Source organism: Cuculus canorus, chromosome 24 (assembly GCF_017976375.1).
Source record: "Cuculus canorus isolate bCucCan1 chromosome 24, bCucCan1.pri, whole genome shotgun sequence".
Classification (NCBI taxonomy): domain Eukaryota; kingdom Metazoa; phylum Chordata; class Aves; order Cuculiformes; family Cuculidae; genus Cuculus; species Cuculus canorus.
The window spans coordinates 4,432,363-4,460,328 of NC_071424.1; the positions used below are offsets into that span (position 1 = coordinate 4,432,363).

At 45.2% G+C, this 27,966-nt stretch overlaps 1 protein-coding gene across 3 annotated transcripts; it reads right to left on the reverse strand.

The window, feature by feature from the left end:
* Nucleotides 1-1,842: 1,842 nt before the first annotated feature.
* NUDT3 (nudix hydrolase 3) lies at nucleotides 1,843-27,921 on the reverse strand. Of its 3 annotated transcripts, none has more exons than XM_009567324.2 (5): nucleotides 27,576-27,921; nucleotides 14,233-14,343; nucleotides 5,859-5,903; nucleotides 5,140-5,224; nucleotides 1,843-3,170 (listed from the first exon to the last, which is right to left on the reverse strand). In XM_009567324.2, exons 1-5 carry the CDS (start codon nucleotides 27,672-27,674, stop codon nucleotides 3,001-3,003), a joined length of 510 nt encoding a protein of 169 aa, XP_009565619.1. In that variant the 5' UTR covers nucleotides 27,675-27,921; the 3' UTR covers nucleotides 1,843-3,000. The 3 variants fall into 3 exon arrangements, with proteins under 3 accessions (XP_009565619.1, XP_053943386.1, XP_053943385.1); XM_054087411.1 differs by lacking the exon at nucleotides 27,576-27,921 and adding an exon at nucleotides 19,129-19,182; XM_054087410.1 differs by lacking the exon at nucleotides 27,576-27,921 and adding an exon at nucleotides 16,191-16,319.
* Between the last annotated feature and the right edge of the window lie 45 nt (nucleotides 27,922-27,966).

Below are 27,966 nucleotides of genomic sequence, written 5' to 3' on the forward strand. Positions count from 1 at the left end.
CAGACTTGCTGCAGGGAGAAATGAAGCGCTGGTATTCCTCTGTTCTACCTACAAACACTTCAGTGCCAGGGAAGATCAAAGCTCTGCTGAAAGCTGAACTACAAACATTATTCTTCAACAGGAAGCTGCAACACGACACACGGTAATGTTCGATTGAAGGGGTCAGGCTAGATACTACATCGTTTGAGGTAAGAATCCCACTATCTCCAACACTAGGTCAGTATAGCACCAGTTTTAGCAATGCTGGAAAGTCTGGGTCTAATCCTACAGGGCTTTAGCGGTTGGTCACGAGAGCAGCCCTAAGCGGTTTGATCACGCAGGCACGAGTCTGTTCTGTGAACCGAGAGCGCGTGCCGTCCTCCGAACAACCTCTCTGTCACTAGTAAAGGTAGTTTGATTGTCGGTCCCGAACCAATTTAACATCATTTTGGATAAAACCGCTTCCGCTGCCAGGGCACGCAGCTGCATCCGCTACTAAAGAACCTCAGATGCTGAGGAAGATGGGAAGTGGGGTGGTGCAGGGAGGGATTTAGGCAGCACATGACTAAGGCCTGTTTTGAAACCCACATCTGCTGAATAAAGGCTGTTTCTATCCCAGGAGCTATTTCCAATTAAGAAGGCTTAATATCAGCCACTCGATGTTACTGTGTTAACAGCATCAATTCATGCCACATTAAACCACTTTCTTGGCACAATTTATTTTTCTGACCCAAACAAATAAGCCATTAGCAAGTCATTAACAACATTCTACCCTAAATTGTCAGTTTAACAGCCCTGTAAAAACATTTTTTTAGTTTAAAAACAAAAGTGTGCATGCTGTTGATATTAAAACTGCAGTTACTCTTTCGGGAGTACCAGCTGTTTTGTCGCAAAGCGTTTCCACCATACTGATCCGTACAGGAAAGACAACAACTCAGTCGAAGGCAGTAGACGGCTGCGTTAGTGCCACCAGCGGCTCGGTAACAGCGGACTGTTGGAATTTCTTGTACACTTCCAGATACAACATTCAAGCCCTTTTTGAAAGTTTGGTTCAGGCCGATCAGCAGAGAGTAAGAAAGTATTGTACATTCGTCTCCAAGTTGAAATGAACTGAACTGGTGTAATTTAGGCTCGATTCCAGATGCTCGGTTTCAAGCTACTTCTTGAATAATGCCTCTCAGCTTTTCCTTACGCGTGGTTTTTCATGTTAGCGATCACTGCCACTGCTTTTGGCCTTGCTCCTCCACACCGATGAAAGCAGGGAGAACAAGCAAAGGAACAGAATAGGGTCTTAAAACGAACAGCTTCTTGCCAAAGCAGCAAGGATACCATTCCCTCTTGTCCCGGGCTCCATGGATATTTCTATCAGATTTTCATACTGTAAGCGCTTTTTGGGAAGAGAGAACACTCCGGAACAGTGAGTATTTATTAGAATATTTTTTTGTTAAATAAAGAGGGAGGGAAGAAAGGAGAAAAAAAAAAAAAAAAAGAGTACTGCAGATTTAATTTCACATCTTGGCTTTGCTCTGACAAAGGAGAAGTTGCTGAATGCAGCGACTACTTCTTGTCCCAAGCCAGGGATTAATTAATGCCCCTCCCAAAACTTGTACCTGTCCCAGCCCACCCCCCAGCCCCGACCCTTCCCATTTTATTTCCCAACCAGACAACACTGTTGGCAAATCGAGACAGCGTGAAACTTACAGCGATAAAAACAACAACAACAAAAAGGTGAAGTGTGCCAATGCATCAGGGAACTTATGCCATCAAAAGGGCGTACTGCTCCAGCCGGCAATCCTGCTCGGAAGTCAGCTGTACCTGTCGCAGAGGGAGCATTTTAACGCTTCGAGTACGCTCCACGGTGCTGCAGAACCACAGGACAAGAGACCAAACACCTGAGCTTGCCCCCCAGGACTTCTTTTCAGGGCCACTTGCGATTATCCCACCGAGGGTTCGTGCAGTAAACACTCAGGAAGTACAATCCGATGCTTTAGCACAAATTACAAGTATCCAGTTCAGTACGGAATAAGGCATGTGGACAAGAAGAGACATCAGCAGAGCGCAGCAGGATCAGCGGGACAGCATTGGTGATGAACGCTCCAGTTTGTCAAGACTTTGACCCTACTCTGAATCCCTGATTCCTACCAGAGACAATGAAATTCTTTTTCTATCGTAGCGTTTCTCAGGCTATTTATTTTTGGCCAAGTGTTAAAAGACCAACTCCTTTTTTTTTTTGTTTGTTTGTTTCATACGGATGTAAATGCAGAAACATTGGCAGAAGCTGTAGGAGAAGCAACGGAGCAGCAGGGATGTCTGCAGGTGATCAAAACTCTGCCCTCAACTTCAAGTGTCACTGCACTAAGTCAAGAGATACTGTACGGGGAATAAACTGGCCCAGCCACCAGCACTGTCACAGAACGTGTATTTTTTTTTAAAAAATAAAAGAACAAAAGGCAAACAGATTAATTATGAACCCTTCTCTTCAGAAGCAGACCAAGATTAAAAAAAAAATTCCCGCAAAATTAAAATGTTAGATTCTCCACCTAAAAAAAGTTCATATGTATGCGCTGAAAGTGACCACCACGCAGGTCTGAACAGCACCTTACAGTACAGACTAAGACTTGAAGAGCTGATCTCACATTTGAAGTCTTTTAATTAAAAAAAAAAAAAAAAGAAAAGTGGCTATGGCCGGGATGACACAAATGGGACACTTCAGAACACAAGGCAGAGGCAAAACTGGCAGCCTCGCTAGCCAGGCCATGGAAGCAGTGTAACGGGAAAGGGGCACTTCATGCACAAAATGTATTTTACAAAATACATATCCAAAAAAAGCAAAAAAAAAAGCCAACAACAAAAAAAAAAAATCCCACCTTGCACTAAATTGCAGCACTCTGAACACTTGCTCTGCCACAGGCTGCTGCCCATGCCTTGTCTGAGAGAGGAGGCATGTGAAAAAGGGGAGGGGGCAGGGAAATCCAGGTTTCAGTCTGTTTTGCAAAATTTCTCTCCTCAGGTTGTCTTCAGTCATCTGATGTCAGACACAGAGCTCCCGGAGTATGTCGTGGTCATGACGGGAGTGCCGTTGTTTGCCAGACAACCTTGCCTCAAGGTTTCAAAATACGAGGCCTGCACCGGTTTATGATACTGCAGAACTTTGATGGCGTCTTCTATCTTGAACCATTCCCTTTTCCTTCCTGTGAGCAAAAAGAAAATTCAGTCGATGGAACAAAACGTTGTTATCCTTTTCAAAGTCAAATAATGCTTAAACATTTCTGTCAATTAGCTTTCAATATCTGGGGGTCAGGGTAACCCCCAATTTCAGTACAGGATGGGAGATGATGTGATTGAGAGCTGCCCTGAGGAGAAGGACTTGGGGTGCTGGGGGAGGAGAAGCTCGACAAGAGCCACAACATGCGCTCGCAGCCCAGAAACCAACCGTGTCCTGGGCTGCATCTGAAGCAGCATGGCCAGCAGGGAGGGAGGGGATTCTGCCCCTCTATTCCTCTCTTGTGAGACCTCATCTGGAGTGTCATGTCCAGTTCTGGAACCCTCAACATAAGAAGGAGATGGAGCTGTTGGAACAGGTTGAGAGGAGGCTACAAGGATGATGCGAGAGCTCGAGCACCTCCCGTACGAGGACAGGCTGAGAGAGTTGGGGTTGTTCAGCCTGGAGAAGGGAAGGCTCTGAGGAGACCTTATAGTGACATTCCAGTACCTAAAGGGGCTACAGGAAAGCTAGAGAGGGGCTGTTCACAAAGACTTGTGGGGATAGGACGAGGGGGAATGGCTATAAACTGGAGAGGGGCAGAGTTAGACTGGACACAAGGAAGAATTTCTTCACCATGAGTGGTGAGACACTGGAACAGGTTGCCCAGGGAAGCTGTGGCTGCCCCATCCCTGGAGGTGTTCAAGGCCAGGTTGGATGGGCCTTGGGCAGCCTGATCCAGTGGGAGGTGTCCCTGCCCATGACCAGGGGCTTGGAACTGGATGATCTTTAAGGTCCCTTCCAAACCAACTTACTTCTATTATTCTATGATTCTATTCTATGATTCAATCATTATCACATGCACTAATACTGCAGGAATAATTTCACTCTCTTGCAAATTCAGTTCAAAAGACACTGGAAAGTTTTCTCTCAATCTTCTCCAATCTTGAAACCCACCAAACACTCCACTGATGGCTTCTCTATCCCCACCAGAAGTAATTGTTTAGGGCAGCACATTTGCTGCCCAAACAAACTCTCCTTGTATTTCCCAATTTGAAAGAAACTCCACATTTATTTTGCTATTTCTGCAATTTCTATTCAGTTGGGTACTCATTTTAAGACAATGCACCACGATACACACCTATCACTACCCAATTTCCATCAATCTGCAAGTGCCCTTCAATTTTTGGTTGGCAGCACTAATTTCTCACTCTTCTTAGAAAATCTCTTCCGTACTCAGCCTGAGGAAAGTCAAGTTCCAGGTGGTACACTGCTATGGACAACCATCATGCAGAACAGTAGGCTCGCTCTCATTTAGGAATCCAATTTAAATGCAGAGATTTCAAAACACAGTGGGGAGTGCAGGGATAGAATGAGGGGAACAGTTTTAAGCTGAAAGAGGGGAGATTGTGATGAGAACTTAGGAAGAAATGGTTCCCTGTGAGAGTGGAGAGGCCCAGGTTACCAGAGCAGTGGTGGCTGCCCCATCCCTGGAAATGTCCAAGGCCAGGTTGGATGGGGCTTGGAGCCCCTGATCCAGTGGGAGGTGTCCCTACCTATGGTAGGGGGTGGGACTGGGTGGGCTTTAGAGCCCCTTCCCACCAAAACCATTCCATAATTCTATGATTAACGATTAAACTGCAATCCCTAGATACATTTTCTTCCAGTCTTAGAAAGGACAGCTCTTCACGCTCTTTGCTGAGTTCCATAAAGTACAAGAACTAAATAAAAAATCAGTGTAGAGGCAGTTGTACAGCTGAATTAACTCCTCTCGGGCCACAGAGGTGACAACAAAAACATCATTTTGACCACAGTTTTTGTTCCCAAGCAACTAAAGGACACATCACTGCAACTTTTCTTGCCCACTCTCACGAGGATTCCAGCTCCTAGAGGGATGCTAAAGCTAACTAGTTTGATGCGGACAAACATGTCAACACTGGCAAGCACACAGAACTTACCAATATTGACAGAGTCCTCCCAGTCTTCCAACACTTCTGTGACAATAAGTACGTAAACATATGTCCTGTGTTTCCTGTCCCGATTCTGGAAGGCAAAAGGAACAGAACAACAAATTAGCCAAGGGAGAAAAGGCAGGTGGGCACATGGCGACTACAAGTTGCAGGCTGCCTCACTAGGATGCTGCGGTACCTTTCCTGCTGTTTCTCTCACATTAGTTTGTTCTCAGCTATTAAAAGTTGTTGCATTATAAATGAGAGGTCTGAAAGCATTAATAGGGATTGTAGCCAAAAAATCTAGTTCTTAATCTGTAGGACAGTCTTTGGTGGATGGATATGCTTATAAATCAGTTCCTTGGTTGGAAAAGAACTACAGGGAAGATTTATATCTATTTCACACAACTCTGAAATACTCAGTGACAAAACTACTGTACAGAGAGCTGTGTCCAGTGCCTGTTGGCTCTGCATCGGTGTCACCACACAGGTTCCACCACATCGCAGCAAGAGAGGTGCGAGGGCACTGGAATATCCTCTGCTGTACTGGCTTATCACTCCTGATTTCAAACAAAGTAGAAATTGCAGATGATCAATCTCACTGAAAGGATCGGCATTTAAATGAGTTTTAAGTTTCCCTTCAAACAAGTTATTTAGTTACTTCACAAGAGACTAGAAAGTGATTTTCACTCCATGACAATTTTTTGCACCAAAATTTCAAAACTTACCTCAAAAATTCCCACTAATCTTCCTAACGTCCCTTTCACTCCAGCCTATGAAAAGTTCAAAGAGAAAAAAAACACGCGTTAACAATACGTCAGTACACATTTCCTTACTTGTGCAGCAGTGGTTCCTTCAGAACAGGAAACAAATGCTGTAAAACTCTGTAAACCTGAAAAAAACCTGGTTACAAGACAAATGACACAAACACATTGTGAGCTCTAACTCTGGGTGCATTCACAGGAACGGTTTCTAATTTTCCTGTATTCCACCTATTTTGGATTCAATCTGAAAATAATTATTTGATGAGTTACTCGTTGCATACGAACACACTCTGACTGCCCAGAACCTCCTCTTATGGTCTAAGCATGGATTAAATCTGCTTTCGGGTTTAGCAGTTTTAACTCTTTAAAATTACAGCTTAGGAAAATACCTTTAAAGTGAGTATAAGACACCCACCTACACCATCAAAGCAATATGACAACCACCAGGTATTTTAGGGCTGGCCCACAGACGTTTGAAGCAAGCTAATATAAACACAAAATACTTTCGATGTTGTAACACAGCCTCCCCAACAGAACAAGGCTATTTCTGATAGAGCATAAAGTGCAGATGCACGTTGAAAGATGACTTTTGAATCAAGCCCAGACGCAGATCAAGAGAAGATCTAAGCAGCAGTTTTGTCTTCTATTTGAATGCTACTGAGGCTCTACTCCCTGTACCTGATGTGCTGTCACTTTTTATACATCCATTTACTGCTGTGGCTCAGTTGGTTTCTCAAAGCGCTTTCTCACCTCTGCTCTCTTGCATGACTGCAAAATGCCAACACACAGGTTCCACCACATCGCAGCAAGAGAGGTGCGAGGGCACCTCTCCTGCCTCTAGACCTCCTTTTTTCCCCCAAGAATTTACATTCCCTTCTTTTTACGACTGTAAAGGGTTGGAACTCAAGTGCTACGGCCAAGATAAAATCTTGCTCCATGACTTAACTGGTTTGAAGCACCACACACAATCTGGTACCCAACCCAGCCACGTTTCGAAGGTAAGCTCAGCTGCCACCTCTGGCTGCTGGAACACAAACAGTTCAGGAAACAGCTCTTCCCTCCAGAGCTGAGGCACAGAGAACTGATTATCGCAGGCTTCTTCCTTTATAAAAGCAAAAAAGATGTTTGGGTGAGGGCAACTAAGTATTTAATAAGACAAATTCTCCATCCTGAGCAGCTGAGAAACACCGTTTCCTGCTGGTTCAGCTACTGACCAGCTGGACAGTCAAGCTTTTAGAAAGGAAGGACTCTTAGGATTTAAAAGATCTTACTGGTTAAGCTCCCAGCCTACTGAACAAACACACACAGATAAACCATACAGAGCACCCCTCGCTATTGCAGAACTGCCCCAAGAGAAAGGATTTGTAGCTCCTCTACCACAAGCATTCACAGAAATCTACAACTCTTTCCGTAACGTGCTCCCTGACCCCTACTTCTAGGAAGGAGCTTTTCTGCTGAATCTTTTATGTTGGTTTTGGATGCAGAGTTTATTGTCTCATCAGCCCATAGGTGGACCACTGGCTATGAACCACACAGCTATTTCTGGCGTTCAACAGCAATTCCATGAAGGTCAACGTACGTCTGTCTGCACGCACCAGTGTACCTCGGACAGATAACTGGTTTGACCTTTGCGGATGAGTGATTTACTTCATCTGCAAAACCGCTGCTGCTAACCTGGACTCATCTCTCTCAGAAGTGAACTGGACGGCAAACACTCCAAATTAATTTCATTCAAAGAACTCCTCAGCAGCCTCAAACAGGATTTTTTTTGTTTTGTATCCAACTATAACCATCAGCCAGTGATAACAGAGAGGAACACAAGGCATCTACCTTCACAATATGCATACATAAATATATTAAAAGGTGAAGTGTAATCAAATATTTCAGGCAAATCACAGAATCATGAAAAGGTTTGAGTTAGAAGGGACCTTAAAGCCCACCCAGTTCCACCACCTGTCATGCCCAGGGACACCTCCCACTGGATCAGATTGCTCAAAGCTCCATCCAGCCTGGCCTTGAACACCTCCAGGGATGGGGCAGCCACCACTGCTCTGGGCAACCTGGGCCAGGGCCTCCCTACCCTCACAGCAAAATATTTCTCCCTAAGATCTCATCTCAATCTCCCCTCTTGCAGCTGAAAACCATTCCGCCTTGTCCTATCCCTGCACTCCCTCATCAAGAGCCCTTCCCCAGCTTTCCTGGAGACCCTTTCAGTACTGGAAGCTGCTCTAAGGTCTTCCCAGAGCCTTCTCTTCTCCAGGCTGAACAACCCCAACTCTCCTCAGCCTGCCCTCGTACGGGAGGTGCTCCAGTCCTTGGATCATCTCTGTGGCCTCCTCTGGACTTGCTCCCACAGCTTCATGTCCTTCCTGTGCTGAGGACTCCAGAGCTGGACACAGGGCTCCAGGTTTGGTTTCACGAGAGCAGAGGTGCTGATTTCCTTCACTTGCTCCTGGAGAAGGCTATTGAATTTCTCCTTTCCTCACTCACCTGCACACGCACTGAAGCAAAAGCCAGGGATGGTGTCATGATGGTTTAGCAAACTCTCAAGCCTGACTAGAAACAAATTTATCTACCGGCAACTATCCAGCCTGGAAACCAAGCATGGATACTGCATAACCAGCCTCTAAGCACTTTATCCCCAGATCCAAAACTGTGCTTGCAGTGATACAGGCAGGTAAGGAGCCCTTCCTTCTGTTCTGGTTAAACAGAGAATGGCAGAAATAGTGCTCTGCCTGCACACTACAGTCATCCTTCTCTACTCTGCCTAGTTTTATTCACCCACAAAGGCACAAAAAGTGATGCCAACACAAACACACGCTGTAGCGAAACCATGCTGAATTATTAGACAACTCAAAAAAAATGCTAAGGTTATCTTCATGTAACAATTTACCACATATCTCAGTAAATGGTGACATAAATTAACGGCTTGATTCAAACAAATATTGGGCTGATTTTATAGAGATTCCTTACCAACAATTGCAAAGCCCATCAACCACTACATCCCGGAGACCAGTGGTGCTCTCATCCCACCTGACTGGCTGAGTGGGTTTTAAAGACAACCTATAGTACATCAAACACAGACAGATCAGATATTATACACCTATTTTTGATAAAGCACTTAATTCACACACAAAGAGGAAAGTCAGTCTCCATGCAAGCATGTACTTCATTTAATGGAAGTGGAATTCAGTGTCACACAAGATTCTAACATAAAAGTTGCCAAAGGCATCTGAGAAAATAATCTATAGCTGTTATCAGTAATGAAGCAAGCTAGATAACGAGCACCACCACTGCCAGGCTCCTCTCTGGGCAAGCTCCAGACATCTTGCCTTCCTACAGACCAACCTCTCGGCACCTTCCCAGCTTATCTTCACTGCAGGACAATGAGCGTTTTCTTGGAAAGTTAAAAGCACAGGCACAGCATCATCCAGGGCTGAATCTAACTCTTAATTTGCACCAGATGACTTGGGAATTTTCTCCTCGGTAGTAAATGGATTGAGAATCCTCCACCCTCGTGGGCCACAGTGTCTGGCAGAGGCAGCACGATTTATTCGGGCACATGTTCCCTGCCAAGCATTGGAAGTGCTGCACACAGAGCCCGGGCTGCAATCCTCCTCCTAGGGGGATGCTGTTAAACCTGTCAACAAGGAGTAGGAGAGCACCAGCACCAACTGTTCCACCCACAGGTGTGAAAACAAAGCAAATCAATCCAACGGCAGCATTCCCCAGAAAGAGAAACACTCGGGTATAAAAGAGGGCAGGTAGAGCTTAAAAATGAGCTTTTCTTTCCACTGCTCTGCAGACCCAGACCCAGAGCAGCATCCAGTGCCTGAGGTGCTCCTCATCGGAAGAAAAAAGAGCTCTACAAGACTGCATCGGTGTCACAGCCAGCTGCCCCAAAACAGCCCAGGACTTCACACCGCTGCCGCGCGCCCCAAGGGGCGGGCCAAGCACCCAGGACAAGGAACAAAAATCCAGAGGAAATGAAGCTTTACTAGTTCTGCCGCTCATGGAACAACTTGTTTTAATAAAGAAAAACTACTGAAGACATCCAAGAACAGCAGGTTCAGGTTTCAAAGCTGAAAATAAGTTCGGGTCAGATGCAAAAAGCAGCCTGCAGCAACACCATCTGTTCCTAGGGACAGCTTTTATTTCCTTCCATCTGAGCTAAGTAAAATGTGGGTTGGAATTTCAGCTATTTTACTTTGCTCTATTAGGCTCAAAGCCTATGTCTACTACAGATTACTGCTGGGCAAGGGAAACGTGGTAAAATGCCGGAATCTTTGCTCTAATACTGAAGGGAGTAAATCACACCCATGACTGCTAGCTTAGACAAGTTCTAAAGACACCCACTACAGACCTGCCAGGCAAGCGTTCCTGCTGTCTCTGCTGCGTCTCAGAGAGGGTTACGCTTTTTCATCTCATTCTTTACTGTATTACAACCAATATTTGCTTTTACATTTGTGCAACAGAAATGAAATCCAGTGACAGAGCCAAGAACTTTAAGACGCTGCACTCACTTTGATGCAGTTTGAGCACACAGGGTAACAGACGGCAGTGAACTTGGTCTACTATTTGCACTGAATGTTACTAAATCTCGCAAGAGCTCAAGGTCATCACCTCAGTCATTCATCCATGGTCCTTGCAATACTTGAAAAGCCTTCCTATTTTAGCACTGAAGGAATATTCATACTGTAAATCACTAACAAAACACACCAAACAGGAAAGATCATTTATAAAGCGTGTTTAAGAGGGAAAAAGAAACAAAAAAAGAGGTATAGAAACCAGACCAACGTACAATCATATCACGATGGACTCTTTGCTATTGGCATCAATTGCACGTTTGATCACAGATCAAGCACAACTTCTCTGGCTTTGGATTCCCATGAAGAAACCACAACTAACACTCCCGTAATTGTACAGGACTTGACATTTACTGAGTATTTAAAGGTCAGGATATGAAAGATGCTCTAAGTGCAAAATGAAATGCCTTTGGGTGTAACAGATGAGTGTGGAGGCTTTTTTCAAAGTTGCTCTATGATATGTTTAATTTAAGGCATCTATTTCTAAAACATGTTCTTCACCAGTTGCTCACACCCATAAAAAAAAACCCTTATCCCTAACAGAAAATTCATTTTGGTGAGAGAACGCAACAGCAAAAAAAAATCTAAGAGTAAAGATGCGAAAAATATACTACATTGGTGCTAAAGACTGTTTTAGAAGGACACACTGTTCTTCTAGAAGGTGAAGCTCAAAACTTACGAGTTTGCAGCTGCGCAGGACCAACTACACCATTTTTTTCAACAATCTATCAGAAGTAAGTGGATTTATTCTGAAAGGGCTGCTCTCATTTGGAGCCAGCGTGCTTGTCTACTGCCTCCATGCCTAAAAACAATGCCTGAGAACTCAAGTCACTTCAAATTTTATGCAGACAACAGCAAGCGTGACAAGTGTTGGTACCTGTCTACTTTAATACTTCTGCTAGTACAGATAAATATAGATAAGGACTACTTCAAACTAGGACAAGGACTTCAACTCAAACTGGGACAGAAGGGTGACAGTTTTCACTCGGAATCAACATTGCATTTCAGAACAGTCTTCTCAAATTTGGAGACTCAGAAAGAGGGAAAAATCAGGCTTTATATGACAACTATTCCAGCAATAACATGGATAAACTCAAACACATACGTGGTAAAATTAGAACAGTGACTGCAGAAGTTAAAAATCTTTGTTTAGAGTTTAGGGAAGCATATTTTAAAAAGCAAATGCATACCACACAAAAAACCCAATGAATTGAGAAAAAACAGCCTATTGTCATCTTCAAAGCCCACAAGCAACAGAGAGGAGAACGAGCCCTTCCAGCTCTTCCAACTGTCTCTTATTAAAATGGAAAAAGCATACTAAGTCCACAAAATGTCTTCCATAACTTTGCACAGCACACAAACCACCTTCTTTTAGGATAAAAATTGCTTTGAGTTTATTAACACAGAGGGAACCAGACCATCCCTCTCCCAGCAGAAGCAGCATACCCTACCTGCTCAGCTCACCTCTCGCTGCCTGGCGAAGGACAGACGCGCCTGTCCCAGGAGAGAAGCAGACTTCACACCTACACACAAATCGGCACCAGCTACAACCGACCCACAAAAAGCTTCGATTCACATGAAAGGATGAGCAAGGATTCCCAGCCCGCACGCACACCAGCTGCCCAGCAGTCTCCTAAACCACCTCCTCTGCCAAATCAACAGCACAAGCTGGGAAACGGGGTGCACAAGTACTTTTAGGCATTACAGCTGTAATATAACAAACAATCCCCAACAGCGTTCCACAATAAACAGCTTGCTGAGCTCAAGACAGCTGATGTACATCATAATTCTGCATGCAAATCTATTTGGGGAAGGCCTTGCACACCTACAAGCTCGTCTGCGATTTCCACCCGCACCAGCAAGCCTCATAGTTAGCTGCAGAAGTGCTCAAGTAATTTCATACACAACAGGCTGCTCTTCTGCAGAGAAAGCCTTCATTGTGACAGCATCCAAGAGCTCCACCTCAGATTCCCACCCTGCATTCCCATCACACATTGCCTGGTGGCGTGGAGGGAGCCATCAGGGTGATCTTGCTTTCCACCCTGCGTTCCCATCACATTGCCTGGTGGCGTGGAGGGAGCCGTTGGGGGCATCCTGCTTCCACCCTGCATTCCCACCACACACGACTCTGTGCTCTTGGGGTCATCCTGCCGCTTTTAGAGCTTTGGATGTTTACTGTTTGACGAGCAGATAGGTGCTTTGCTGGGAATGACTCACCCTTGCCAGGCTGCCACAGTTTGAATTACATTCCCACTCGGCACCGATCCACGTGAGCGAGGGAACACCAGCTGAGCGAGAGGGGATTATCTCAGCCAGCCCAAACCAGTTCCTTCGCTGCAGACTGAGCCCGTGCCAAGGCTTCCTTTCAGCCACCGAGCTGTCATGGAAAGAGAGCGACGCTTCCAAGGCGCTGCATTGCCCAAGGAATGGAGGGTCGATCCAGATTTATTTTAAGGATTTGAAAGGCGAAGCCATGCATCTCCTGAATAAACCTTTGACTTCTGTATCAAATAACTTAATTATTAATAACGATGGGGTTGTAAAGCAGGAGTCTGCAGCTCAAATATTTCTATTGTTCTCGTTAAATGTCCTTTGGCTTGTAATGTGCTTGAAAAATCGCCCAGCTACTAAAAAAGCAGGAGCTGTACTACAGGCTGGAAACAGAGTTTGCAAGCAGCAATCCCAGTACCAAAGGGACCCTGAGGCTGTTGAAAATATAAACTTTGACAGTATAATCTTTCATATCTTTCTGACAAACAGCTAGATTATAAAAACATCCAAAGAGAAACAAACAACTTGGGAACTGCCACATCAGATCAGTCCAGAGGCCCAGATACTCAGCATTTTGTTAGACAGCAGCAGGTACTTCAAAATGCTTCAGAGAAAAACCTTCATACACCAATAATTAAATACAGCAACTCCTGGAGAAGCTTCCTCCCAAGACCCATCAGCAGCTCCTAATTTCTGTTCTGCAGCGCAAAGATTTATAACCCTCTGTAAAGCATTTGCAGTCCTGCCTTATGTAATTGTGAACCTACTTGGTCACCCATATATAATCATTTAATCATTTATGAACCCAACCATCTCTCCAGTTGGATAATATCCAGAAGTGAATTCTAAAGACAGATTTTACATACAATGCAGTCAACCACTATTTGCTGGCTTTAAATACCTTACGAAGAACAAAACTGTTCTTCCAGCTTTAAGAGAAGAATGTGCCTTCTCAAAAACTCAGAATCATGAACACATTAGGAAGTGTTGCTGGAGATCAATTTCTCTTATTCACATAAAACTCAAAATATATAATGACCAAGATGTACTGAGGTCCCTGTACTTGGGGTGTCCTTAGTGGCTCATGAGGTCTTATTTCTACCTTCTGCCCAAGCATGTGATAGCTCCACAAAGGCACAGCTTGTTTTTGAAGTTCTCTTAAGAAATTGTTCCTCATACAGAGAATACAAAATGGAGAGACTCATCAAATGTATCGCAATGACTACAGCTTAATTTTACTTATTTTCAGTTAAAGTATCAGGCGAGGAAAAGTTCATTCCAAGGGCCTTAACTGCATTCCTACACTATCTTTATTTAGGACTCGGGATTCCCTCCGACACATGACGTGGATTATCACCGGTGACCCTATATTCCTCTTCACTTTAAGGAAAAGATGCAAAAGTGATAAAAACAGATTCCCAGAGCCTTGGCCAAGAACCAGCAGCAAAGTGCCAGGAGCTCTGTTCTCGTCAAACACTCACCTCTTCGCAGACTTCTCGCACAGCAGCCACGTTGGGCTCCTCCTCGGGCTCCATGCCACCCCCAGGGACAATCCATCGATCAGGATGGCGACTACTGCTCACCAGCAGCACCTGTGGAGAGCAGAGCACAGCTGATGGGAAAACTCATGGTAATGTTCTTTTTCAAAGCCCAGCTGAAGAGGAAAAGTTGTCTTTGCACCTCTCACACACCAAACATGACCAATCCAACAAGAGTCCTAGAAAATACTCTTCACTTAGTCCCTTCCAGATAGCCGCGCAAGCTACAATATCAGTGACACCGAGCACTCCAACACACCAAATTACTTCGGTCATTACCTCCTCTCTGCTCCAACACATCACAGAATAAGTTATGCCTCTGCATACCACATCATGGTTTGCTGTTTAATCCAGTCTCACAATACTTACACTGGAAGAGGCCACTGCTGTACTCAACCTCACTATGTAGTCCTGACCGCTTGGGATGCACATCATACTACAACAGAATCCAGCACAGAAGCTGCTCAGCACCTTAACCCTTTACAGAAGTAGTTTGATTTAATTTTACCGGGACCTTAAGCCTTGCCTGTCTCTACAGTGACACTAATGATATACACACATTGATTAACTGCCAGTTACAATACTTCACAGACTCATGGAATGGTTCAGGTTGGAAGGGACCTCAAAGCCCATCCAGTTCCACCCCCTGCCATGGGCAGGGACACCTCCCACTGGATCAGGGGCTCCAAGCCCCATCCAAGCTGGCCTTGAACATCTCCAGGGATGGGGCAGCCACCACTGCTCTGGGCAACCAGGGCCAGGGCCTCCCCACCCTCACAGGAAAACAATTTTTCCTAAAATCTCATCTCAATCTTGTCTCTTTCAGCTTGCCTTACGTGCAGATACATTTAAGAAAGATTTTCAACTTCCCTGCCTGCTGCCTCTTACGCAGCACGCACCACAGAGCTCAGTGCTGGAGTCAGCACTTGGTTCCTTTTGGTTTAGACGAGGTTGTTCAGTGAGATAAAGACTAAAGATAAGCCTACATTAAATCACTTCAAAACCCTAGAGAAAGGCTGCAGAGAATGACAGAATTTCTTAAATGAGGAAAATGGTTCATCTGTTTTCACAGGAGTAATTTTTCACAAGCATGTTTGGTGGCAGGTTTTCTTGAAACACATTTCATCGCAGCGTAATTCTGCTCTGTATGAGTTCAGTTTTTGTTTTCTCATCTTCTGGAAACAAAACACTAACTAACAATCTCAACTGGCCAAAAATTTCCCCAAAGAATACCAAGACACTGTGCTTATTAAATCTACTTGTGATACATCCGTGAGCAGAGATGGAAACTAAAAACAAAATTAATACTGTTTTTCTGCTCTCCAAACAAAGCTCGTTCATTAGAGTCATCGTGCTATACTTCATCATTTCCCTGGCACAAAGCGCAGAGCCACAGCGACTTGCTCCAGAAACTTTCCAACATACCAGTCCAATTAGGTTACAGGCCAGCTGTAACAGTTTCAATCAGACATTTCAAAGTTAAACTGTGCGAGATGATAAAATCCCAGGCTTTACTGTGCAAATGTTGATTTACCAGTAGGATATGAAAAGATTTGCACTAATTATCAAGAGGAAACTTACCTACAGAATTCAAAATTAAACTGCTGAAACAAAAACAGGCATAAGGTTTCCAGGGTTTTCCAGTTCTTTTTCTCTTTTGAAGATTCTCCTCTACCAATGGACCACCTAGCACAGCAATTTGTCATTTCCCATGGCCACACAGATTACTACTGCTCAGCACAGGGAAAAAGAGGGTGGCCAAGGGACTGGGATATGCCAAGATGAGGAGACACAGATCAGTTGGAGTCCAAAACAACAGCTCTCAAAGCAAGAGGAGCACAGCTTAAGAGCAGAAACTGAAGAGGGGTCACGAAAAACGTTTTGGCAGCTGCTGGTCTAACCTTTCCTAAGCCTGGAATTAAACTCGGCGTTCTCAAGTGTCCGCTATTTTCTGTGGATCCTGTCAACAGCGACGCCTCAGAGCTTCCTCTTCCTGCTTTGGTCAGAATCCACATCTCAGTCCTGCAACGCCTGAAGAAACATCATTGTTGGAGTTAGTCCAGAGGCGGCCACAGAGATGATCCAAGGGCTGGAGCACCTCTGCTACGAGGACAGGCTGAGAGAGTTGGGTTGTTCAGCCTGGAGAAGAGAAGGCTCTGGCGAGACCTTAGAACAACTTCCAGTGCTGAAAGGGGCTCCAGGAAAGCTGGGGAGGGGCTCTGGATCAGGACAGGATGACAGGGAACAGTTCTAAACTAAGGAAGTGTAGGTTTAGACTGGATATAAGGAAGACATTTTTCACAATGAGGGCGGGGAGGCCCTGGCCTGTGTTGCCCAGGGAAGTCATGGCTGCTCCATCCCTGGAGGTGTTTAAGCCCAGGTTGGATGGTGCTTTGAGCAACCTGAACCAGCGGAAGGTGTCCTTGCTCCTGCAGGTGGGGTTGAACTGGATGATCTGTAAAGGTTCATTCTAACACAAAGCATTCTATGATTCTGTGATCATTTGTCAATCAGCCTCATTTCAACCCCTGAGCACTCCCCAGTCTGTCTCCTGATTTAAGGCAGTTACAATCCATATTAGAAACAAACTGAGCTGAATGGGCTGCCTACATTCTGCAGTTTCCTACCGGAGATGCTCACCACTTGACGCATCCTCTGGCTGAGGTTGCAATGGAATGGCATTTATTTTATAGTAACATCCCACGGTGCTTGGCCTTCTTCAAGAGGAAGACGGAATTCCTTTCCCCTAGACATCCAATCCATGTAGAACACCATCAGTAAGCCATGCCTAAACAGGGAACCCTGACTTCCTCCATCCACTGAGCCCTCCAGGCTCGGGATCACAGCCAAGCACTGTAGGCTGCAAAGCGAAGGCCATCACTGGCAACCACGTCTGGTTTGCCAGTCCTCAGTCCCCGCAGGCTTGGCATGCAGCGCACTCCGCTGACCTGTGCCTCTGATCATGGACTTTCTCTTCGTCCTGACTCATTACGGATATTATAGACAGGAGTGCTTGGACTGGAATTTCCAACTTCAGGTCAGCAGGTGACTCTGACGACAGAGTTAAAAGAAGAGCAACAGACGTTTCAAGTAGACATTTTCTTGCCGAGTAACGAAGCATCATCTTTGTCCATTCCCACTTCGATTCCGAGTCAAAGGGAAAAATCAAAGATTAAAAAAGGTTCTGAAACTCAGCACAGCACACTGCGTGCCACTGAACTCCTACCTTCTGCTTGGGAAAAAAGGTACCTGCTAAGAAAATCCCCATGCAGGAAAGCCTGCTGGACTGCTCAGGCTAAGACAATGCTTTAGAGCACACTAGTAGGAACTTTGAGGTGTAAACAGCAGTTTTGGGCAAAGTAAATTAACTTCAGCTGCTCTGGCTGTTGAGAGTTTTCTGAATAGAATTAACATGAACAGCTCTCGGTGGGAAGGAAAACCCTGTCATTCTCACACTTTTATGCAATCGGACTATTTCCTGTTTAATAAAAAGGAAATCCTATCAAGGGAGAGGAGGAAACATGCCCTAAGAGGTCATTCTTTTACAACAGCTTTAAACAGGATATTGCTACCAGTGAGTGCTCCCCAGACAAAGGGGCCTCAGCCAAAAAGAGGGCGAGATGCTGTTGCTTGTAAAAAACCACACGGCTAAAGAAGTCCTGCATCCCAATACATGCAATCCATTCAAAGGGATCAAGTAAAAGGACTCTAACATCCAAATCTGTATTTTCACAAGGCAACACTAGTCCAGTATTTTACAAAATGCCCCACCGCCAGCAAAATGAGAGTTGCTGAAAGCACACCTCTCGCTGAAACCAATTCATATTTGGGTGGGACAGCTCGAACGCTGTCTCCAAGATAAGAAATCATTCTCCAGCACAAACTTTTCCTCTCCGATAGTGGGATGGGTGAACACAAAACACCTGGGGAAGCAAAGATACCAGCTGAGCAGGCTGCGGATGAGGGATGTAATAGTTTGTACTTCTGCCATGACGAGGTCAGAAGTATTCTCTAAGTTTCAGAAGAAACCTGATGTAGCAGAAGGCCAACTTACCCCAAAAAGCCAAACAGAGAAGAGAAATTAAACCTTCATTTACAACACAGGATGACAAAAATGTTAATTGCTCAATTAGACCGAATGTTTTCCAACACTGCTGAATTCTATAAAATAAAGAGTACAGGTTTTTTTCCTTAAAGGACCACTTGGCAGCTCCTATGTCCTTGACACCTACATTTTTGTTCATTAACTTCTTTCTTACATAAAAACATTCAATTGACTGTTGGGGTTGAGGGAAGGAATTGCACCACCAAAACTAAAGAGGAGATTTTAATTAAAACAGTCATAAAAAGAATACACCACAAATTACTACTTTTCCCCTTTTAAACAAGGTCAAAACACGAAGGAAGGCTGACATTTACATTTTATTCTTGCCAGACAATTGTGTTTGTTATAAGATGGCTGCTGAGGCTCTTGACCTACCAGGGTTTCTGGGAGCACATTTTGCAGCCAAGTCTTGCGGCCTTTTGGAAAAGCACTTGCAGGTATCCCACCGCACGGCCAAGTTCTGTTTTCCAGCATTTGAATGACAATTATGTCATTCCAAACCAGGGAAAAGAGCAACGAGCAACGCAAGCCTCTCTGGCACCACACAGGGCAGCCCTTAAGCAGCTCTCCCACAATCAATGAAGTAAGAGAACGGTTAGGAAAATAAGCAAAGTCTGAAGCCTACAGGAGAGGCTCCTAAACAGCACTAGATCGCAGCCCCCATAGTAAGTAACCTTCAAAGCAGCCTGCAATCAAACAAACAAAACAACCCAAACAAATCCAGAGCAGCCTACCAGTTTTCCTTGGAGGAGACAGGAAACACATGGAGACATCTAGGCCGCCTGGCCCGCCACACGCCGAGCTAGGAGCTCCATGGGAAAAGGGGAAAAGAGTTTGTCACCAGGATAAATCTGGAAGTCCCTGATACACAATACCGACCTTACCACTACCTAACTACAAACAGATCTGTTGTATTCACATCAGGGTTTTTTTCCTCCAAGAAATAACAGCGTTCTACAAAGCCAAAACTGGGCAACCAAAATAAGGCACGGAATTAACTCTCAGTTAACAGAGACGAGACTGAGGGATTCCTATGTTTTCATGCTGTGGTGGATTTAGACAACCACCACCATAAACAAACCAGGAGTAGCTGCGCCATAAGGAACACAGTTCTTAGAAAGAGGCTCTGCAGAAGCACGACGGCAAAAACCAACAAGGCTACAGCATTATTGGATGCTGAGCTACAACGCTATTAGAAAATGAGCTGCGAACCTTCCAGGAAGAGACAGTCCTACCCACACGCGCCAGCCTAAGGACAACCAAGCTGGCAGACTCAATAGGAAACAGCAGAGATGATGTTAAATACGTGGGGTTTGGTCCAGCCGGCATTCTGCGGCCAGCAGCCAGCCTATAGCTACCGGCTACTGAGACAGCCTCTGCACTCTGTCACATTTTCTACCCATATTAAGCCACAAACTCACGTATTTTGCACAGCGACTAAAGCACAAACCTCTCAACATTTAAACTCCTTTCACACTTCAGAATTACTTATCAGAACATAGACTGCAAGGATAGAATAGGTCTCGTAAGGTGCTGCAGTGAGGCCAGTGGAGATGGCTGATTTCAGTGATTCCGGCCCGTACAATCTGTCTTTGTTTGAAAGTTTCGGTTTAAGAAGAGTCTCTGTGTTCAGGAGTTGGGAGTCGAGCTGTACTAACGGCTCTCCGCCCTGCCCTGTGACCAGGCAGGACACGGCAGCCGGTGCAGCTCTGTGTCCAGCATAATAAAGACCTTTTATGCTGTGCTCAAAGTTAACAAATGTTCTCACAATTCCAATATATTGTTGTTACTTAACACTTTGCTATCTGACAAAGCTGGGATCTCGATTCAACTACATCAAACCACCCTTGAGCTCAAAGAAGAGCTTACGCCAACAAGAAGGGAGTAGGAGGGGAAAAGAGACATTGGAGTTAGCAGAGCCATGCAAAAAATCAATCTCATTTAACCAGCAGAAACACAACCTCAACTACACCACAAGAGAACATGCATTTAGCCAAACGACTAACGCAGGATGGTCTAAACAAGCCAGTCAAGACTCACAGGAGGCTTCTCCACTCTCTCACTTTTCGGGGCATGTCACGAAGTTAACACACAGCAGTAGTAACAAGCACAGCCTGCGGTCAGCAAGGCCAGCTTCAAACACGACGAGGGCTTCAGCTGAGACAAGAACACAACCGCAACAGGAAGGCATAGAAAAATCCTCTCCTGATCATAACAGCACATCCTCACAGCAGCATTACTGCTCCTCAGCAGCATACACCTCCTCAAACAAGTGTTATTTCTGCACACACCCACACCTCGCTCTGTGGCACAACGGGATTTCACCTACAACACAGTACCTGGAACCTGGGAGTGGGATATTAATGACAGGAAGCTGGAAGGCGAAGGTGTAAGTCTTGAAAGAGGCAAGAGGGAAACTGGAAGAAAGTCAAGTTATTTTCAAGCACGTGGATCGCACCTACGGTACCACAACCATAAAGGAAAAAAGAAAGAATTCTGTTGGCTTTTAGGCTAGTTCTTAGAATAACGATAATAAATCATCACATAGACTCATAGAATCTCTAGGTTGGAAAGGACCCACTGGATCATCGAGTCCAACACATACTGCACTGTGACTCGGGCTTCAAAATACCAAGGGTCACATCACTGTTGCTCCAGTTTTCTTGTGACTTTAGAGTGACTGCATGCCTTACCCAAGAAGAACACGGTCCGGCATCCTCTCCCTCCATCAAAATTATGCTTTAGACAACCACAAAAGTTATCTGTGCTGTGCCTTTCGCAGCAGGGATGGGACAGAGACAACAGCCGAAGAGCTGGACCCAGCCGGCACTAGGTGCTGCAGCAAAGGGCTGATAAAGAGGCACTCAAAGGGAAAGACCTCAAACTGATAACCTATTGCTGCCTGTCAAAGCCAGCTTGTTGGCTGTTTGGTACTTACACAACTTGTCCAGGCAGACTTTTTCCAAAAGGAATGCTAGCTTTTAAACTGCCTTTTTTTCCTAAGGGGAAAAAAACAAAACGAAGGGAGTATTTTGGTCTTTTTACACAGACCAAATGACTCTGGGTGTCAGTAGCTGCATGCGTATATGCTTACTGTTTTGATTAATGAGTCTTATTCATAAAACAAAGCACGCAAAAACCCTACAGCCATGAAAACTGGAGAAGCTTTGCAAATATAAGTAGTTACATCAATGTTATTTACACAAGAAAAAGTAACCACTCAAGTCAATATGAATCAAAATAACATTCAAACCATCCGAAGCATCTTAAGAATACCCACCCAGAAGGTAATTGTATCGCTCTGAATTTCACGTTAACATGAAATTTCTGAGAACAAAGAGTTACTGTGCATTATCCACTGCAAAACAAAGACAGCTACAGAGACACAAACTCTGATATAAACGTGGGCAAAAATTGAAAGATGCTTGACTCCTCTGTGCAGTCAAGCATCCCAGTTAGACCAGAAAAGGACCGCTGTTTAAAGAAACCCAGTACCTGCCTCCTAATTGCTTGACAGAATATACAGCATCTGAACATTGATGTTTACTAATCATAAGGTAGAACTGAGTTTCTTAATTTTGTTCGATCTGATTTTTCTGGCCAATCCCATCACAGATCTGCAAGCCTGGATAATTTTCCCTATTTAAAAAAAGAAAAAAAAAGATAAAATCCAAGCATATTATCATTTTCCTTTGGCTGAGAAGGGAAAGCATCGTTCTTCCAGACCTTGAAAGACCACCCATGGAAAGATGAAGTTCCTTGGCAGTAGTCCCAGCACGGTACACCCTCAACTACTCACACCTGCCTCCACACTTCGGTAGCTTGTCTGAAGGGTGTAGAGATGAACAGAGGCAAAGAATCGATCGTGAGGTTAAAAAAAAGGGGGTGGGATGGGACACAGAGCAAGGAGAGAAAGGCAAGAAAAACAGCTCTGGTCAGGCAATAAACGAATTCAAGAAGAAAGGGGTTTCAGAGAAGTGTTACGCAGAGAAGAGATGGCAGCCGCCACTGTTGGATCCCTCTCAACCAACCTAGGGCTGGAGCACACTCCCTCCTCTTTCCCTGTCCATCACTTTCCCTGAGCTGCTGCAGAACTAAATGGACTCAATCCCTCCGTTTCACAATGGCTTACAGAGCTTCCAAGTGAAAATTCAACAATTTTAATTCTTTTGTACTTTGGAGAAGTACAGGAGATGTGGATTGCTTGTAAAAGCATTTATGAAAAGGCTAGAAAACACTTTTTAAGATGAAAGCTAGGTTTTGAAGGGGTCTATACTCTTACTCTTGGAGAAAAAGCACAGTGGAGAGGGACAGGAAAAGCACGAGCAAAAGTGCTATTCCTAAACTGCCCTTTATCCTACTGGAGATGCAGAAATGTCTTAGCAACAAACAGGGAGAAATCTATTTGGTTTCAACCACAACCCTTTTGTGTAACTGAAAGGAACACACAGAGCCAAGCCGAGCCATCAGAACAGAGATTCTGAGGCTATATTCCATGGAAAGTACGATGATCATATGATGCTGGGCTCCTTTTACATCCCAACAGTGGAATACTCCAAGTGGTTTTAGCTATTATTCTTTTTATATGGAAGCAAGCGCACAAAGGACGGTCCAGGAACACTGTGTGATCATCAACGCAGCCTACAGTTAAAATTTAAGAACCGCTGTGTTACACCATAGCCTGGCTTAAAACTGACACAGGAGAAGCAAGAAGAAAAAGGTTCGTTTGCATTCAAATGACTGTCCTGTTGTGGGGCTACACAAACGTAGCTTTTGGTGACCGGCTTGGCACGCTCACAGAGGGCAGAGCTCCCCGGCCGCTGTGTGAAAGTTCTGCTTTCTCCTCTCAAGTTAAAGCTTCATTCACAATTAAGAAAAGGCGACCAATCCTGGATCCTATTCTTCCCGAAGCATTTCCTCCAAAAAGTCCTTAAAAATACCAGTTGGTAACGAGCAGCTTGTCCTTTCACCAGAAACAATGCCGGCATGCTTAAACCTGCAGCTACACCAGCGCGGGACTTAAAGCCAAACGGTTCCTTTTATTGCTGTTAAAATATAACACAGAGATGCTGCCACCGAGCAGGCTCCCATCTGCTTCAGAATAGTAAGATATTAGTGAATTTTTCTGGAACATTTCCTCATTGAAACAGCCGGTCTACACAAAAACCCACTTGTCTTATTTATAAATAACCCCATAACAGCAATATTGAGAGGCAATGACATCACAAGCAACAAAACAGAGGTAACACCAGACTGGGAATGTCTCAATCCACACGCTCCCCATCCCCGCTTCCGCAGAAGCAGCAAATATCAAGGGAGTTCACTCCCCTGGAAAAGACAAAAATAGTAGAGTCCTGGCGTTCGGCTGCCGAAGGGTCCTTTGAAGTCTGTTCACACTTGCTTTGAATTAATCCTGTTGATTCCCTGCTCTCCCTTTGCTGTTTGCTGAGCAACACACACAGACTGCTCCACGCAGCACAATTAAGAAACTTATTTTTTGCTCTGTTTGAGATTCATGTTTAAATCAATTCTCCCTGTACTGCTTTTTAAATGAATATGAAACAAAGGTGGCTTTTCAGTCAATGTTCCAGCTTCCGATAGTGTTCCAGAGCTTCTTTCATGTCCAAAAGTAGAGGCTTCCCAATGGAATACAGAAAATGTGCAACCTCAAGCAGCATAAGGAAAAATAAATCACTTAAAAACTAGAAAAGATACAAAGTATTAGCCTTTTTATTCACAAATAGCAGGACTGAGCAAAGACACTCCTGTGGTAGCATTCTCTATAGATTACCAAGACTTTAAAGAAAATTAAAACAATGAGTCGAGTCAGGGGTAAACACCTAAAGAGAATAAATGCTGCCTCCTCTGTAAGTGTAAATGGAATTTTTCTTTTCTTTTCTTTTTCATTGTCAAAGTTGTTTAATTCAGGAACTAATTAGGGGGTCGAAAAGGGAGAAAAACTGTTTGTTTTTTTTTAATTCATAGCAGGAAATGAAGAAATGTGAGAGCCAAGATCTAAAAATCTTAAGAGAAACAGTGACCAGAAACAGCCAGTCCTAGAAAAAAAACCTAATACTTTAATACAGCAGGTTTAAATTATTTATCAAAACATGCCTTTCTTTTCTTTTTAAACAGTAACCTGCTAATAGAGCTTTAACTAACACAACTTCTGGCTTCCCCCCCTGCCCTGAGAGTTCTTTTAAATAGATCTCAATTCCCATTTAAATACAAGCAATCAATAATAAAATATAGCAGTAGCACAACAAAATTGTATTGTTCACCAAGAGAAAAAGACAAGAAATCTTTCACAGGCAGGTTAAACTATAAAGTCTTAAAGGAGACTGTTCTGCCACGCAGGTGTTAGGAGTAAGGACTGGTGTGAGTTGGGAATAACCTTCCCAAATGCACCTGTGGAAAAGCCCACCTCATGCCTGGCTACGGCAGCAGGTAAATAAATGGGAACACAGGACAGTGCTCCAGCTCTGCTTTAAATACATAGACAACATCAATAAATAAAGGGTTTTAAGGGCTGCGTGATGTCCTCAGGAGGCCGATTCAAAATAAAACAGAACTGGAATTCATTGCTTCACTATTTCTGTGGCTCGCTTACAAAACGGCATGCACATGCGTGTACTTGAGGAAATCAGTCTCCATCCCATGCTGCAGCACTTACAACACAATTAGTGCTCCTCAAGGTGTCACAGGGTACAACAACCCACCTGATTTCACCAGCAACAGCAGAGGTGAGGCCAAACACCAACAATGATCAAAGCTCAACTGAGAGCTTCTACTGCCCTGATACAAGAGTTTTCCAGTGCTTCACTTGCCGCCTCCGTATCAGACCCACGGGAACACCAATGTGCAAGGAGGCAACTACCTCAACTCCCACCTTGGAAAGTGGAAACAAATTTTACTACTCTAGGTCTTGCCTAGAAACTAAAGCCTGAAATTGTACCAGTTTAAATTAAATGAGATTTCCAATCCACTGCTGCAAAACGCAACACAGACACAGCCCTGACATTACAACGGCTTTAAAGTTCAACCTTAAACAAACCTAACCAGCTTAACTGACCCTGTCAGAAATCACTCACAAGTGAGACTGCCCCTAGAACTTCCAGTACTTAGAGGGGGCTCCAGGAGAGCTGAGGAGGCGCTCTTGATCAGGGAGGGCAGGGATGGGACGAGGGGGACTGGTTTTCAGCTAAAAGAGGGGAGATTGAGATGAGATCTGAGGGAAACATGTTTTGCTGTGAGGGTGGGGAGGCCCTGGCCCAGATTGCCCAGAGCAGTGGTGGCTGCCCCATCCCTGGAGGGGTTCGAGGCCAAGCTGGATGGGGCTTGGAGCCCCTGATCCAGTGGGAGGTGTCCCTGCCCATGGCAGGGGGTGGAACTGGGTGGGCTTTAAGGTCCCTTCCAAACCAAACCATTCTATAATTCTAGAATGAGTTTACTTTCTCTTCTTCAACCCTTTCGGGTCAATACTGTAGAACTGCCACTTTAATGAACCCTTGTGTCACTGACACTGCAAGAGTTCCAGACACTGGTTCCCACCACCCAGATGTAAAAACCGCGGCTGCTGGACCAGTCAGACACCACCAACCACCAGTCAGAAGCTGAATGCATTGGGTAGCTGTTAAAAGCGTATTTCCATCTTCAACCATGCTGTAATCAAACCTGGTCAAGCACCCAATTCTTGAGAAGAATTGCCATACTGGCCCCACCAATTGCGCAAAACTGCATCAGGAAACTCGGACGCCTTCAACCACCCAGGCTGATCAGTCCCGCTATCATTACACAACACCATCACGTTCTTCTTCATCGTTAGCTCACAGTATCATACATCTCCTAAAAGTCCGTGGGAAGGAGCAGCTAGGAGGAACACTTCACCAAAACACAAACTGTTTCCGTTTCAGACCGTTTATGCTGGAAATGTTGACACCCTTCACCATGACAGCATAGCTACAAAGGGTTTGTCAACCCTCCTTCACTATGTTAAATAATAACTGAACTCTATGCTAATTCACTTTCCTCCAGTGAACCGTCTGCATTCCCTTCCAATTTTCTGTAGCTACAAATATGATAATCAGGAGAACAAAGACATTAGCACAGCAACTCAGGAACCAGTAAATGGAATTAAGTATCCCTAACTCCAGAAGAAGCAAAAAACAACAGGGCAGGCTAGGCTGCAGGAATCCCTCAAGCCTGTGAGGAGAAGATATTAAAAAAGAATAGTGAAAAATTGCACATCTGAGTAAGTTCCTCCTCATGGACAACATAATCACTTTCAAGAGGGCTGTTCTCAAACCAACCGATCTACCTTTAATTCCCACTTCCTCCCAAGCCTCTCTGGACAGCAGCTCCTGGCACTCCATCAGTCCCCTTTTATCCCAGTTTCTTTTTATAAATCCAAGGTCAGGTTTCCTCTCCCATCTCATGTGATGTGCTGGACTGAAGTTCTGCCAGAGTGGTGGCTCCACTCCACCACCAAATCCCCATCTGTGCCACAAACCAGACTCTTCCACCACCCCACTCTCGGCATTTTTTTCCCTTGTGAAATAAAGCCAGGGGGGCAAACATCAAATTTCAAGGCCAGGCTGGATGGAGTATTGAGCACCCTAATGCAGTGGCAGGTGTCCCTGCGCACGGCAAGGGCTTGGACTTTAAGGTCTCCTTCAACCCAAACAATTCCATGATTTCATGATGGTTTAGGAAACATATTTTCCTTTCCTTGCTCAGGAGGCAGATGGGAGCAGGCTGGGCTGAAAAATCCCCCCCTTATTCGTGCAAAGGTGATGGCCAGAGCAGCTGACAGCACGGGGATGGAACTGGATGGGCTTGAGATCCCTTCCAACCCAATCCATGCTATGATTTTATGTTAAAAGCTTCCCAGCCAGCACTCCGTTTTCCGCTGTCTTCAGTTGCGGAGCACAGACCAGGCTGCGGAAGCCAAACCAGAGCTGTGTAAACGCTTCTCGGAGTCACTCTCAACCCTTTCCTCAGGATTTTCCTCCTGGAGGAGCCCCCAAACCCCTGTCTGGGTTGTCCTGTGTAGCCCCTCTACCTTTAGGCACAAACCCAACCCCCTGACACGATTCTGTGAGTCCCCAGCGATGCTGAACCCCCCCCAGCAATGAAACCCCCGGGGCGAGGGGGCCCGGGGGGCGATGCCCGCCTCCCTCACCTCCTCCTCGCTCTCGCTGCGGAAGCAGAGGCAGGCCGCCCGCTTTTTGTAGCCGTCCCCGTCGTAGGTGCGCGTCTGGTTGGACTTGAGCTTCATCATCCTCCGCTCCCAGGGGCGGCGGGGCCTGCAGGGGGGGAAGGACGGCGGGGGCGGAGAGGGGGCCGCCTCCCCGCCACAGTCTCTCTCTGTCTCCTCTCTTGTGTCCCTCGAGGCCCGCTACGCGCTGCCGCCTTTCGCCCGCCTCATCCCTCCCTTCACTTCCAGCCGCTCCGCCGCTGCTACCGCTCCGGCCAACGACGACGACCGCGACGCCATCTTGGGGCACGTTACGCAAACGGCGTAAGAGCCACCGCCTCCCCCCGCCTTAATACCACTTGGCTCCCGCCACGCA